Source organism: Cherax quadricarinatus, chromosome 23 (genome assembly GCF_038502225.1).
Source record: "Cherax quadricarinatus isolate ZL_2023a chromosome 23, ASM3850222v1, whole genome shotgun sequence".
Classification (NCBI taxonomy): Eukaryota; Metazoa; Arthropoda; class Malacostraca; order Decapoda; family Parastacidae; genus Cherax; species Cherax quadricarinatus.
In genome coordinates this window covers 17,814,439-17,831,403 of record NC_091314.1, presented here as the reverse complement: position 1 = coordinate 17,831,403, position 16,965 = coordinate 17,814,439, and the positions used below count along the sequence as shown (strand labels likewise).

General features: G+C 40.3%; 1 protein-coding gene across 8 annotated transcripts in view; it reads left to right on the top strand.

Moving 5' to 3' along the window:
- Positions 1 to 16,965, top strand: part of gus (splA/ryanodine receptor domain and SOCS box containing gustavus) — an 843,229-nt gene that overhangs the window by 644,504 nt on the left and 181,760 nt on the right. For all 8 annotated transcript variants that reach the window (XM_053772378.2, XM_053772374.1, XM_070087992.1 and 5 more), the window contains one exon: positions 13,520 to 13,853. In XM_053772378.2, coding sequence (XP_053628353.1) covers positions 13,520 to 13,853 — 334 coding nt within the window. The remainder of the gene's footprint in view (positions 1 to 13,519; positions 13,854 to 16,965) is intronic.

Below are 16,965 nucleotides of genomic sequence, written 5' to 3'. Positions count from 1 at the left end.
AGAGCTCATCGTAAACCATAAATATCGGAAAGCGAATCAATTTTCCCCATAAGAAATAATGGAAATCAAATTAATCCGTGCAAGACACCCAAAAGTATGAAAAAAAAAAAATTACCACATGAAATATTAAGTTTAATGCACACAAACTGAAGAAGACATGCACAGTTTGTAGTATGTACTCTACTAACAATAGAATACATGACACTTACCTTTAATGAAGATCTGGTGATGATTGATGGGATGGGAGGAGGGGACAGTGTCGAACCTATTGTTTAGAAGGGGAATCCCCCTCCATTAGGACTTGAGGTAGCAAGTCCTTTTCCGGGGTTACTTCCCTTCTTCTTTTAATGCCACTAGGACCAGCTTGAGAGTCATTGGAGTTCTGTCGCACAACATATCTGTCCATAGAGGCCTGTATCTCTTGTTCCTTTATGACTTTGCTAAAGTGGTTCACAACAGTGTCATTGTACAGGTTGCCAATATGGCTTGCAGTAGCTGTGTGAGGGTGATTTTCATCAAAGAAGCTTTGCACTTCAAGCCACTTTGCACACATTTCCCTAATCTTTGAAGTAGGCAACTTCTTCACTTTCTCCATTCCCTCCTCCGAAGCAGTTTCCTCAGGTCTGGCCTTTTGCTGTTGAAGCTAATCTAGCAGCTCATCAGTGGTTAGTTCGTCATTGTCCTCCTCCATCAACTCTTCCACATCCTCCCCACTAACCTCCAACCCCAAGGACTTCCCCAATGCCACAATGGATTCCTCAACTGGCATAGGCTTCTCAGGGTTAGCCTCAAACCATTCGAAATCCCTTTTGTCTAAACATTCTGGCCACAGTTTTTTCCAGGCAGAGTTCAAGGTCCTCTTAGTCACTCCCTCCCAAGCCTTACCTATAAGGTTTACACAATTGAGGATATTAAAGTGATCCTTCCAAAACTCCTTTAGAGTCAATAGAGTGTCTGTGGTCACTTCAAAGCACCTTTCAAACATAGCTTTTGTGTACAGTTTCTTGAAGTTGGAAATGACCTGCTGGTCCATGGGCTGCAAGAGAGGAGTGGTATTAGGAGGCAAAAACTTGACCTTAATGAAGCTCATGTTCCCAGAAAGTCACTCTGCCAAGTCTGTAGGATGACCAGGGGCATTGTCTAATACCAGGAGGCACTTAAGATCTAATTTCTTTTCAATTAGGTAATTTTTCACATTGGGGGCAAATGCATGGTGTAACCAGTCATAGAAAAAGTCCCTAGTGACCCATTCCTTACTGTTTGCCCTCCACAGCACACACAAATTAGCCTTGAGGATATTCTTTTGCCTGAACGCTCTGGGAGTTTCTGAGTGATACACCATTAAAGGCTTCACTTTGCAATCACCACTAGAATGGCACACATCAGAAGAGTAAGCCTGTCTTTCATAGGCTTATGTCCTGGGAGTGCCTTTTCCTCCTGAGTAATGTAGGTACTGCTTGGTAATTTCTTCCAAAACAGGCCTGTTTCGTCGCAATTAAACACTTGTTTAGGTTTCAAGTCTTCACTGTCTATGTAATCCTTGAATTCCTTCACATATTTTTCAGCTGCTTTTTGGTCTTTACTGGCAGCCTCACCATGCCTAATCACACTATGTATGCCACTATGATTCTTAAATCTTTCAAACCGGCCTTTGCTGGCCTTAAATTCACTCACATCACCACTAGTTGCAGGCAATTTCTTTACCAAATCATCATGCAACTGCCTAGCCTTTTCCCAAATGATCGCTTGAGAGATGCTATCTCCTGCTATCTGTTTTTCATTTATCCACACCAATAACAGTCTCTCAACATTTTCTAACACTTGCGGTCGCTGTTTCGTAATCACAGTTGCACCTTTTGCAACAACGGCTTCCTTGATTGTCGTTTTACTGGTCACTATAGTAGAGATGGTTGATTGGGGTTTTGTATACAACTTGGCCAGCTCCGACACACACACACTCCACTTTCGTACTTTGCAATTATCTCTTTCTTCATTTCAGTTGTCATTAGCACCCTTGATCTCGAAGGGTTGGCACTAGAAGCTTTCTTAGGGCCCATGGTGACTTATTTTGCAGAAACAAGCACCAAAAACACTGATAATATGGAATGCACCGAATGTATCCTTAGATGCGAGCACACTGGCTGGCTTGTAAACACTGGCACACACGGGGCAGTTCAGGCCACACGTTGACACATCTCGGACAAATCGCGTATACCTGGTTTTGTAACGGGAACCGAGGCAATTTTTTTTCGATATAATGCATCGCATACCGGATTTATCAGATACCGATGGCATCGCGAACCGGGGGTCCACTGTGTATGTCATTCTTCGTTGACATACATACCTGTGATAAAGTTTGATACATTAATAAATCTGTAATTAGCACTTTTTCACTGATGGGAGGCATTTCTTAGCTTCTCTTAGGTTTGAAGAACTGCCAGCATCACTACTTTTGCAATTTGGGGCCATTATTAAGCAAAATTAAGGTTTGTTTTGGCCACAGTAGACTGTGGATAACTGAAACTGAGGATACCAAATCCAAGGATACCAAATATGGAATACTTTGTATTCCATATTTGCAGCTTTTCCTTGGCATATGTACTTAGCAATGTGCATGTTTACCGACGACTCGAACTTATGATGGGTTCTCTGACCATTATGCATACCTGAATAATGTATATTAGAGCTGATTTTCTATATTCGGTTTATTACATTATGCATTTTTAACAGAATTGCTCCATTTATAACAAGAAATGTTATAAATGGTGCAAAGGTGACATTAAAAAATATCAAAGATGGTTGGCACAAACCCACTACCATTATAGTATGCTCCTTGCTTAGTGATGAATTCGTTTACTGATGTGGTCTTAGGACTGGAACTCCATCATTATGTACTGTACCGTGCTTACATATTTCACTAGTTTTTTTTTTCTGTGGTAATTTCATATTTTTTTTTTTTTTTTACTGTAAGGTGTTCTGAGTTTTCTTGTATGTCATTCAGTGAATATATTTCTTTAGATTGTGTTGTTTTATAGTGTTATGCTGATTTTACATCTTCTGTTAGTGAATCCCTACCTTACATCACTATTTCCATCCTGACTTTGCTGTTCTACACATGTTTGTACTCTTCACTAGCTCTAGCATTTGCATTTACAATAAACCTTCATATAAAGCATTTTACTCTTGCTCAATAAGAGAAAGTCACATGAAGTAAGCAGCATTTTTCTTAAATAATTTTTCAAAATTTATATAAATCATGAATACCTAATTTATACAGCCTCTCCTCACTGATGTACTTGTTTACCGACGACTCGGACTTACGACGAGCTCTCTGACTAGTATGCATGCCTAAATAATATATATTAGAGCTGTTTTTCTTTATTCTGTTTATTACAATATACACTACATTACTTTATAAACATATATGCCAGAAATGTTATAAATGGTGCAAAGGTGACATTAAAACAATATCAAAGACGGTTGACACAAATCCACTACCATTGTAGTATGCTCCTCACTTAATGACGAATTCATTTACCGATGTGGTCTTAGGAATGGATCTTCATCGTTAAGTGACGAGAGGCTGTATACAAAACACCTATATAAAATGTTTGTAATTATACTTTCCTCTCCCTTAAGGTGATGTACAGTATCTACTTTAGCTGTACAGCGGACCCTCGGTTTTCGCGTTTAATCTGGTCCTGAGCCATCAGCCAAAACCGAAACCATTTTCCCCATAAGAAATAATGTAAATGGAATTAATCTGTTCTAGACACCCAGAAGTATCAACAAAAATTTTTTTTTTTTACCTTAAAGATAGCTACATGTACAAAAGAATGAACATTACACATGACACTTTCCTATATTGAAGGCTGTTGTTGCTGGAAGGAAGACAGGAAGGAGGGGAAAGGGAAGATAGGTTGTTGTTTGAAAGAAGAATCCCCCTCCATAAGGACTCGAGGTACCAAGTCCTTATCTGGGGTTATTTCCCTCCTTTGTTTTTTTACTGCCACTAGGACCAGCTTGAGAGTCACTGGACCCCTGTCACACAAAATATCTGTCCAGATAGGTCTGTTTCTGGTGTCTCTTTAAGATTTGCCTAAAATGGGACATGACATTGTCATTGTAAAAGTCACCATCACAGATTGCAACAGCTTTCTCAGGGTGATGTTCCTCCACAAATGAATGCACTTTAACTTGACTCATGAAATTGTAATGACACGATTGCACTTTAGTCCACAGTGGACAAATCTCCTTAATCTTTGAAGAAGGCACCTTCTTCCATCTCTCTTCTTCCTCCTCTGAAGCACTTTCCTCAGCTGTGGTCTGTTGCTGTTGCAGATGAAGCTCTTGCAGCTCATCAGTAGGTAGCTCTTCATTGTGGTCCACCACTAACTCTTCCACATCCTGGCCACTCGCATCCAACCCTATGGAATTTCCCAATGCCACAATTGATTGCACAACAGGTGTAGGGTTGACAGGGTCAGCCTCAAACCCTTCAAAATCCTTCTTTTGGACACAATCTGGCCACAATTTCCTCCATCATCCTGGAAGTCACTCCCTGCCAAGCCTATGCACTGGAAGATATTGAAGTGATTCTTCCAGAACTCTCTTAGGGTCAATCCAGAGTCCGAGATTATGTCAAAGCACCTTTGAAACATTGCTTTGGTGTACAGTTTTTAAAGTTTGCAATGATCTGCTGGTCCATGGGCTGGAGGAGAGGAGTGGTGTTAGGAGGCAAAAACTTCACTGTTACAAAACTGAATTCCTTAGACAATTGGTCTTCCAAGTCTGGAGGATGAGCAAGAGCATTGTCCATTAGCAGGAGGCACTGGAGTGGCAGTTTATTATCCAGGAGGTATTTCTTCACACTCGGGCCAAACACTTCATTGAACCATTCCAGGAAAATTTCCCTCGTAACCCATGCCCTACTGTTAGCCTTCCACTTCACACACAATTTACTCTTGATAACACTATTTTTCTTAAACACTCTGGGATTTTCAGAGTGATACATGAGTAAAGGCTTCACCTTGCAATCCCCACTAGCATTACAACAAAACATGAGAGTTAGCCTGTTTTTCATAGGCTTGTGTCCTGGGAGTGCCTTTTCCTCCTGAGTAATGTAGGTCCTGTTCGGCATTTTCTTCCAGAACAGCCCTGTTTCGTCACAATTGAACACTTCTTGGGGTTGGAATTTTTCAGGTTCGCCATGCCTTATCACACTGTGTATGCCACTGTGATTCTTAAATCTCTGAAACCAACCTTTGCTGGCCTTAAATTCACCAATATGAGCACTAGTTCCAGGCATTTTTTCCTGTTCACTTGGGTGTTAGTTGACTGGTGTGGGTCGCATCCTGGGGGACAAGATTAAGGACCCCAGTGGAAATAAGTTAGACAGTCCTCGATGACGCACTGACTTTCTTGGGTTATCCTAGGTGGGTAACCCTCTGGGGTTAATTGCTTCTCAGTAATTGTTTCTTGTTAAGCCACACCAACAACACTCTCTCCACATCTTCGAGTAGTACAGCTGACAGTGGTGCAGCCACAGCAGCAGCAGCTGACTGTGGTACAGCAGCAGCTGACGGTGTTGCAGCTGCAGCTGACGGTGGTGCAGCAACAGCTGACAGTGGTGCAGCAGCAGCTGACGGTGGTACAGCAGCAGCTGGTGGTGGTACAGCAACAGCTGACAGTGGTGCAGCAGCTGCTGACCATGGTACAGCAGCAGCTGACGGTGGTGCAGCAGCAGCTGACCATGGTATGATAGTATTTCGATAGTATTTCTCACCCTTTTTACCACAGGGTTGGCAGTAGAAGCTTTCTTGGGGCCCATGGTGGCTTATTTAGCAGTTACACACACTAAAAAAATGGAATAATACAAAATGTATCGAATGTATGCGTGGAACCGTCCGCCCTGGCTTGTAAACAATGGCACACTAGCTGAAGGCAGGGCAGCTGAGACACTCAGGCTGGACGGACAGGCCGACGCTTTCGGGATGAATGTTCTTACCCAAGTTTTTTACCATTGGAGCCAATATTTTTATGCAGAACTGCATCATTAGGCGATTTTATCATTAGACATGCCAGCGTTGGTCGAGGGTCCACTGTAATTGTTTTCCTTTATCTTTTTGATAACTTATGTTTTCTTACACTATTTATTTATTTTATTTATTTATTTACAATTTGAGCATACATACAGAGGTACAAAAAAATACAGATAAGAGCAGCATGCCAAAGCCACTTATACTATGCATAGCATTTCGGGCTGGCTTAAAATTAACTAAGCAATGATGAAATCAGTGATAATACATTAATGTAAACAGATAACTATAAAGAACAAATGAGTATTACAAAGACAGGTCATATGGTTGCATGCATTGTTGTACATTCAGTCGTATGGAGTATTCTGTTAGGTAGTGTATTTAAAAAATAATAAAGTTAGATTGGGTTTTAGGTTTAACATTTATGTGATATAATTGTGAGAAATATTTAAGATATACAATTTATAAGTTATTCAGTATTTATTTGGTTTTGGGTGAGTAAGTGATCTTTGAGAAGAGACTTGAATTTATAAACAGGTAGTGTTTCTTTTATATTTACAGGTAATGAATTCCAGATTTTAGGGCCTTTTATGTGCATTGAGTTTTTGCATAGTGTGAGATGGACACGAGGAACATCAAAGAGTGATCTGTGCCTTGTGTTATGGTCATGTGTTCTGTTGAGGTTGGCAAGGAGATGTTTGAGGGGAGGGTTAATATCAGAGTTAAGTGTTCTATGTATGTAATAGGTGCAGTAATAAGTATGGATGTTTTGTATGGTGAGTAGGTTTAGTGTATTGAATATTGGTGGAGTGTGCTGCCTGTAGTGAGAATTTGTTATCATTCTAACTCCAGCCTTTTATTGGGTAATTAGTGGTCTGAGATGGTTAATTGTTGTTGAGCCCCATGCACAAATTCCATAGGTGAGATAGGGGTAAATAAGAGAGTGATATAGGGCCAGGAGGGCTGACTGTGGAACATAGTACCGTATCTTCGATAGTATGCCTACACTCTTGGAAATTTTCTTAGAAATTTGTTGTATATGTGTATGAAATTTGAGTCTATTATCAAGGTGGATTCCTAAGAATTTTCCCTCTGTTAGCTTTGTGATAGGTGATCCGTTTATCATTATGTTAAGAGGGACATCTGTAGCTCTGTTACCAAACTGAATGAAGTAGGTTTTGTCAATGTTTAGTGTAAGTTTGTTAGTCCTCATCCAGGTAGATATTTTCTGTAATTCGGTATTTACAGTATTGGCTAGCGTGACTGGGCTCGGGTGAGAGAAGACGTATGTAGTGTCATCTGCAAATAGTGTGGGTTTGAGTAATTGCGAAGCATTTGGAAGGTCATTTATGTATAGGAGAAAGAGAAGAGGGCCAAGGACACTTCCCTGTGGGACACCAACTGTAATTGGTTGCGCAGAAGAGTTTGCCCCATTTGCGTACACATATTGGCTTCTGTTGCTGAGGTATGACTTGAGGGAGTGCCCTCTTATACCATAGTGTGACAATTTTACGTGGAGCAAGTCATGGTCAACTGTATCAAAAGCTTTACGTAAGTCAATGAAGATCCCCAGTGGGACTTCTTTTTTCTCTATTGCAGTGTATATATGTTCTAGCATGTGTATAATAGCATCATTAGTATTTTTATTAGGCCTGAATCCAAATTGGCAGGGGTTGAGTATGTTTTGGGAGATAAGGTAGGAGTAGATTCGTTTATGAATTAATTTTTTGAAGATTTTTGAGAGAGGGTGTAAGTTGGATATTGGCCTATAGTTATTCAACTCTGTTTGGTCTCCTCCTTTGTGGATCGGGGTGACCCTTGCTATTTTGAGTACTGTAGGGAAGGTGGAGGATTCTATGGATTTGTTAAAGAGTGTTGCAATGATTGGTGATAGCACTTGTGACAGTTTTTTGTATATAAAGGGTGGTAAGGTATTTAAATCTCCTGCCATGTTTTTTAGTGCGTTGATAATAAGGGAGACTTCGTATGGGTTAGTCAGAGCTAGGAACAGTGTGTTCGGGTAGTTGCCGGTGAGGTAGTCATTTGGTGGGGTATCTGAGCTTGGGATTTTATTGGCAAGGTTTTGTCCTATAGTGGAGAAGAAATCATTGAGTCTGTTTGCTGTTTCTGTTGGTGGGAGTTGGGGTTCATCTGATTTTGCTAATTTTATTTCGCTATTTCGTGATATCTTTTTTGTTCCCAGAATTTCTGATAGGGTTTTCCAGGTCTTTTTTATATCACCTCGTAAGTTGGATAATCTGTTCTCATAATACAAGTTTTTTGCCCTTCTTATCAGGCTGGTTAGGATTGACGAGTAACGTTTTGTTTGGTCTCTGGTTATGTGACCCATTATGATATTACAATTAGCCCTTTCAGTGTTGGCCCTGTAGTACTACGGCTTGAGAGCCAGTGTCGGTTCCATAGTACTGTGCCAAAATTCTAGTGCCTTCAAATCTGGTGGAAGAAAGCTGGTAGGGCTACATATGAAAGAATGGGTCTGCATGGTCAGTGTGCACATTATAAAAAAATCCTGCAGCATGCAGTGCATAATGAGAAAAGTGTTATAGGATAAATAAAATTTAGGGTCAGTACTTACCGAGATATGAGGCAGCAAAGTTGGCACTTGGCGATCACCTGACGGCAGCATGGAGCGCTGCCGCTTGCAGAAATTCTACATATTTACCCTTTTTTTTTTTTTAAATTTTCTTGGTTTTCATGATATGATATTTATGTTTTACAGTAAATCTTTTGATTTCAATGCCATTTGTTGTTTATACACCAATATTATATACGAAATTGTCATATTTTCATTAACACACATGTACACACTGACAGGTGATTTTGCACACCTGGCTGAATCGCATTCTATTGTTTACAACTATATACGTACAAGTATTTGTATGTCCCACTTATGTTTCTAGAATTCCACGATTGTATGATACTCCATGAAGAATGGATTCATACAGAGTCCCACCCCACACTGGTAACACATGAATCATGTGTCCTCCCATTGTTGGGGTTGTTTTGTGGTGGTAGCACACACAACACACTTTTTCTGGGAATTCTTCTTCTTTGGGGTAGGTGGTATTGGTACCAGATAGTGACAGTTAGGGATGATTCGGTCTGGCACTTCCCCCACTGGCTGTGGTTGTGGGACAAGTCGCTGTTGAGGGGCAGGTACAGGTGTGGTACCATACTTTCTTGCTATCTGTTTTACAACATTCAGGGAGAATTCTGCAAAACATTGTCATTTTCCAATCTTTATTTCGTACATACTGAATGCATTGAGCACTGCAATGTCTACGAAGTGAAAAAACAGTTTTAGATACCACTTGCGACTCCTACGTACACAGTCAACGAACCCTATCATGTCACACTTGTCAACTAGTTGCATATTGTTCATATAGTCCATGACAGCAGCTGGCTTTACAATGCGTTCATTGGTCTCCCTGGTCACTTTGTTTGTACCATCTCATTTCTGTGGATGGTTGACAGCAATGTCACATTCCATTTGTCATGCCACGCCAGTGCCATGATGTCATTAGCATGAAACACTTGCACTGTACCTTCAACACAGCCTCCACTGAACCTTGGCATATGTTTTCTGTTCCTTCTTGCTGTTCCACATACAGTGGACCCTCGGGTAACGATTTTAATCCGTTCCAGAGAGCTTGCCCTTAACCGATTTTATCGTCAGCCAAATTAATTTTCCCCACAAGAAATAATGAAAATCCAATTAATCCATTCCAGACACCCAAAAGTATTAAAAAAAAAATTTTTTTTTACATGAAACATACATTTTCCTACACAGAAAACAATGAGACATGAAGAATAAATACATGAAGAATAAATGACACTTACCTTTATTGAAGATTTATTGATGAGTGATGAGATGGGAGGAGGGGAGATGATGGAGGTATATTATTGTTTGGAAGGGAAATCCCCTTCCATAAGGACTTTAGGTAGCAAGTCCTTTTCCTTGACAACACTGTTTTTCTTGAACACTCTGGGAGTTTGAGTGATACATGAGTAAAGGCTTCACTTTGCAATCACCACTGGCATTACTACAAAACATGAGAGTTAGCCTGTCTTTCATAGGCTTGTGTCCTGGGAGTGCCTTTTCCTCCTGAGTAATGTAGGTCCTGTTTGGCATTTTCTTCCAAAACAGGCATGTTTTGTCACAATTGAACACTTGTTGGGGTTTTAATTTTTCAGCCTCTATGTACCCCTTAAAGTCCTGCACATATTTTTCAGCTGCTTTTTGGTCAGAACTGGCAGCCTCATAATGCCTTATCACACTGTGTATGCCACTACGATTCTTAAATCTCTCAAACCAGCCTTTGCTGGCCTTAAATTCACTAACATCAGCACTAGTTGCAGGCATTTTCTTAATGAGATCCACATGCAACTTCCTTGCCTTTTCACATATGATTGACTGTGAAACACTATCTTCTGATAATCGTTTGGCGTTGATCCACACCAATAACAGTCTCTCCACATCTTCGAGTATTTGCTATCTCTATTTTGTAAGCATACTTTCACCTTTCGCAACAACAGCTTCCTTGATTGCCTTTCTGTTGGCCAAGATAGTAGCGTTGGTTGATTGGGGTTTGTTATACAACCGAACCAGCTCGGAGGCACGCACTCCACTTTCGTACTTTGTGATTATCTCTTTCTTCAGTTCGATAGTATTTCTCACTCTTTTTACCACAGGGTTGGCACTAGAAGATTTCTTTGGGACCATGGTGGCTTATTTAGCAGTTACAGGCACTAAAAGCAATGGAATAATACAAAATGTATTGCATGTATGAGTGGAACTGTCCACCCTGCCTTATAAACACTGGCACACTGGCTGTACATAGTGGCCAGGCAGCCGCGTTCAGGACGAATGTCCTTCACCGAGTTTTTCATCGTTGGCCAAGCCAATATTTTTACACAAAAACGCATGGGTATCCGATTTTATCGCTATCAGATGGCATTGTTACCTGAGGGTCCACTGTATTTCATGTTGTATAACCATTGAAAGGAATTTCTCAGCAAACATAAAACTAAATGTTTTAACCCGTAAACGGTCCAACCGTGTACATGTATATACGTTCACTACCCCAGTGCCCCGAATATTTTGAAATATTAAAAAAAATAATTTTTTTTAATGAAAATGAAGAAAAAAAAATATTAGGGTATTCCAGTAGAGTATAGCACTTTGTCTGGATTTTTGGGTTATCCTAGGTAATTTACACTATGTATACTACTTGTATTTATGTGTACCTGTGAGACAGAGATACAGACAGAATGAGATAGACAGAGACAGATAGAGAGAGACAAAGATAGAGACAGACAGAGATAGACATAGATACAGACAAACGGAGATAGAGCCAGGCCGCCAGCAGCCGGCCAGCCACGCAGCTGGTCAGCCAGATGGCCAGCCAGCCAGCCAGCCTGCTAGCCAGCCGGCCTGCTAGCCTGCCAGCCTACCTGCCTTGTTTCTCATTACTTAGGGCATAGGTTATAAGACATTCTGAAAGGGTGTTGCACAAATGTTGCACGTGGGGTTTTTATCAAAATTTTTTTTTTTATATTTCATTGACCACTTATGGCCACATCCACCTCAAGGCCACTAAACTCAGGGTCAAAATCACTTAACTCCTAAAATGGGAGAGTTAATACTACATGAAATCACTGAATCCCAGGTGTTTGCTGCGCTGTTTGCTCTAGCTGGTGCTCATTTGAACTGGTGCTCCCACAGGGTACTAAGTGGTCCCAGATTTTTTTAATACTGTGCACACTGAGTGTTAGGACCCATTCTGTGCTGACAAGGCATCTCAGGCCAATCGTGCCAAATTTGAAGGCAGGAAAAATAAAACGTATACAGTGGACCCCCGGTTTACGATCAGCTCCCAATGCGACCAATTATGTAAGTGTATTTATGTAAGTGCGTTTGTATGTGTATGTTTGGGGGTCTGAAATGGACTAATCTAATTCACAATGTTCCTTATGGGAACAAATTCGGTCAGTACTGGCACCTGAACATACATCTGGAATGAAATAATATCGTAAACCGGGGGGTCCACTGTATATACGTTTGGGGCACTAGCAGTAAAAAAGTATATATATACATTTGGACTGTTTACGGGTTAATTTTGGGTGGTAACACTTTTGAAGTGTCAGTAAGGGGCAATTCCTCGATTAGAGACGAATTCGTTTACCAGTGTGGTCTTAGGAATGGAACTCCGTCGGTAAGTGAAGAGAGGCTGTAATTTTTTTTTCTTTTTTTTTTTAAGCACAAAAATAGTTAATTATACTATAGAATGCACAGTGTAATAGTAAACTAAATGTGAAAAACCTTGAATAACACTGAGAAAATCTTGAACAACAGAGAAAACTAACATTGCTCGAGTCTGTTCTAGACCCCGACAAACCGTTAGCTGTACACAGTTTTCTTTTAAGAGTTTTAAACACGGAAAATAATCAAGAGTTTGAAAAATCCTTAATTATACAGAATAATGCACAGTTTAATAGAGAAAAACCTTAAATAACAGAGAAAAAAATAGCATAAACAACCAAGAAAACTAACCTTGCTTCTGGCATGAAGGAAGTAAGGAGGAAGATAAGTGGGGAGGAGGTTATACACAATACACAACTTTTCAATAATTTCCTTCTTCACTTCTGTTTCAATTTTCTTCAAACCCTTCTTATCATCCTCATTACCACTCTTGCTTAGAGGCCATGGTTAATTGCAAAATGAATTCAGAAACACAAAATACAACACAAGGAGTTCACAGTGAATGAACACACATCTAACTGAGACCAACTACAAGGTGAGGGTCTTTGTTAGGTGTACCCAAATAACAGAAAGTGGGGAAAATTGACACTTGTGAAAAAAATGATATGGAATGTGAAAATCAGTGTGGCTGTGTTTGTTCGGCACCTGATTATGTGTTCGTGACCAGATGCAAGAATTTGGTGAAATTTTTGGTTGTGAACCGATTTATTCATGTTCGGAAGTGTTCGTGACTAGAGGTTCCACTGTACAAGGTGAGAGATTTGTTTTTCCCATCATGCATTGCATGGGCAGGATTTTTTTAATAATGTTCACACCAGTAGCACAGACCCATTCTCTTATGTCCAGGCCAAAATTTACTGCTTACAGCATATTTGAACTTACAGCATATTTGTAAATCCACATGAGTGACACTGGCATCAGTAAGATGATCTGTGTGGGAGACAGTGAAAGGGTTAATCCTAATAACTCTGCTGTTTTTTCAAAATTTTGTATTGTTTCTTTCACTTCCTATTATTCCTGGCTCTTAATTCATTCCAGTAGACCTGATTCTTCTTCATTATAAGTATGAAATTTCTGGTTGTTTCAACATATGCATTTAACAGATTTGTTTTAAACTACTCATGGTTCACATGAATTTTTTTAAACCTCACTAACTACTTTTTCTTATAAAACTAATTGAACATTTCTTTTCATGCAGGGAGGGAAAGCCACCAGTGGGTCTGGTCAGGGTGGCACCAGCACCAACAACGCCTCCACTCAGAAACCTGACAACAGCAGCGGGGGAGGAGTAGAAGATACCAATCAGCAGCACGACAACGCCTCAAACAACGCTGCCACTAATAACACCCCAGTCCGTCACAACCACCACGACGCACCACCTCCATATTCAACACGGTCATCTGCCGCCGCCGCCGCTGCTGCTGCTGCTGCTCACCACCACCACCATAACCACCATCACCACCACCCTAACCAGCGCCATAGCTCACGAGGGCCTCGCCGCAACCGGATGAGTATGGGGCAAAAAGTCACAGGTAAGAATCATGTTGGTTATTCAGAAACAGAATTACTACAGAAAGTGGAACCATAACTGATATTACTGTACAGCATTCTTAGAAAATTTAAAAATGAAGAAAACCTAAATAAGATCTTTACTATTGCTGGGGTTGTATGATAGTAAGTTTATTCAGGTTTACACAAATAGTTACATAGATTATCATACATAGCAGCATATGTGTAGAGAACCTAGGATAACCCAAAAAAGCCAGACAGAGTGACTTATTTCCATTGGGGTCCTTTTAATACCTTATTATTATACTAGAAAGGAGATATACTAATATCTTATTATTGTACTATAAAGGAGATATACTAGGAATGAGGTAAACTGAGTTATTTATATTTACATGTGTGTTAGCTAAAAGAAATAAAAAATCATTCTCCTCTCTTTCTGTCGCTACATTCATAAGGCACTCTTCTTGAACTGGTTCATGCTATGACTGGCTTTGACATGTGCAGGCAGTCTGTTCCATTCCTTTATTGCTGTACAATGAAAAGTGTTTGAAGCCTGGCCACTGACTGTGGGTACTACAAGGTTGTGCTCTCTTTCCCTAGTATTATGATTGCTTAGGTTCTCAGTCTGGACACTGTTTATGAGCAATTTTATAAACTTGATTTAACTTCAGCTGTTTTACTCTGTCTTCAATATTCATCAATATTCAGTTGTTGTAATTTATCCTGCCCTATATGTTTTCTTGGACCCAGGTCCAGGATGAATCTTACCATTTTGTCATGGGTGATTTGCAGTCTATCTTTCTTTTTTTTTTATCGAGGCAGAGTACCATGAAGAGCAAGCATAGTCAACATGACATTGTATAAGGGATAGACATAAGGTCCTACGAGCCTCAGTAGGTAGACACTGTGCTTGTCTGTAGAGGAACTTCAGTCTGGCATTCGCTTTCTTTACTACACTGTTCCCTATCAGTTCTCCTGACATGCATGGGTCAAAGGGGATTCCCAGATATTTTACTGAAGAAACTGAAGTGATGGGTTCCCCATTACACTGGACATTAAAATTATTTACCCTTCTCAGTTTATGTTTCGTACCAAAGAGTATGGCTTCCATTTTCCCAAGGTGTAACAATAGTTTGTTGTCCACTAACCATGTGTTGCAGGACTCCAATTCTAGTGTTATTACATTAGCTATATCTTGTGGGTCTTTACCTGACACTAACAGAGCACTGTCATCCGCATATAGTAGGAGTTTGCACTTGACACTAATGGGCATGTCGTTTACATAACACAGAAATAATAAGGGACCCACTACCTTTGGGAACTCCACATGCTATCATTAGGGGTTCTGATACTGTTTTATTGATTTTGGCAATTTGTTTCCTATTGCTAAGATAGGACTTAAACCAGTCTATGGAACCTGTGCCAATAGCTTGAAGTTTCTTACATAATATATTGTGGTTGACAGTATCGAAGGCCTTTTGCAAGTCTAAGGTTACCATTCCTATGAGGTTCCCTATCGACATTTCAGTTCTTGTGTAATCCATCAGATTAATTAGGGAAGTGTCGGTTGAATAAGATCTCCTAAAGCTTGATTGGTAACTATGAAGAATGTACTTGACAGTACACTGCCCTCTCTAGAATTTTGGATATTACACTGAATATACTAACAGGACTATACTTGCTGACATCAGACCTACTAGTGTTCTTGAAAATAGGAGTAACTTTGGCCTCCTTGAACCCTTCCAGTATAGTATTAGTGGTGATGGACAGATATATTATGTGAGCAATGGGGATTGGCAATTCAGAAGCACCGTCTTTTAGGAGCTTTGATGGTATTTTATCTGGGCCGGTACTCTTAGTTGGGTTTGACCTGCTAAGTCCTTTTTGCACGAAGTCATGAGATACACTTGCTAGTTGACAACTGTTTGGGGTTATACTCAAACATTAAATGAAAAAATATAATGAATAAAATAGTATAGAATTTGATATTGGCAAAGTTTTACCATTTACATACTTACGTCATATTATTGTTATATTTTGATAGCTGCTTCAAATGTGATAGGAATTGCACATAAAGGTTTCCTCTTGTTTTATGCGAGTTTACCTCTTGAAAATTTGCTGTTATATGGAAAAACTCTCGGAAATCATCAGAGGTTTATTAAAGGTATTGGTGATTCTGTATGTATTACGTGCATTTGTATGTGATTAGTGTGGTTCGCAAAATACATATGATTCTTGTTTATTATTTTTTTTATTAACACATCGGCCGTTTCCCAAGGCAGGGTGGCCCGAAAAAGAAAAACATTCATCATCACTCACTCCATCACTGTCTTGCCAGAGGCATGCTTACACTAAAGTTATAAAACTGCAACATTAACACTCCTCCTTCAGAGTGCCAGCACTGTACTTCCCATCTCCAGGAATCAAGTTCAGCCTGCCGGTTTCCCTGAATCCCTTCATAAATGTTACCCTGCTTACACTCCAACAGCACATCAAGTCTTAAAAACCATTTGTCTCCATTCGGTCCTATCTAACACGCTCACGCACACTTGCTGGAAGTCCAAGCCCCTTACACACATACCTCCTTTACCCCCTCCCTCCAACCTTTCCTAGGTTGACCCCTACCCTGCCTTCCCTCCACTATAGATTTATATACTCACGAAGTCATTCTATTTTGTTCTCTCCTCTCTACATGTCCAAACCATCTCGATAACCCCTCCTTAGCCCTCTGGATAATTTTATTAGCACACTGGCCGATTCCCACCAAGGCAGGGTGGCCTGAAAAAGAAAAACTTTCACCATCATTTATCGTAGGGGTTCTTAAATGGAGATATCGTGGGTTGAAGGTAGACACACTTGTTGGATGGTAACGATATATTGTCAGACTGTGATGATGGGAAATGGAGCCCAGCCTCTGCCTGTCCTAGCCTATGTCAAACACCGACTGAGGGGGAGGCAGAGGTACGAACGTACACATGCACATCCCATGACGTCACACAAACAGTCACAGGCCTAGGGATCTCCTATCTAAAGCACATGGATGATACTGATATGCTATACAACACAGGGATCAGCAACTATGCTGACAGCTCGGTCATGTTACGTATGTCGTCTCGACATACACTACTATCTATA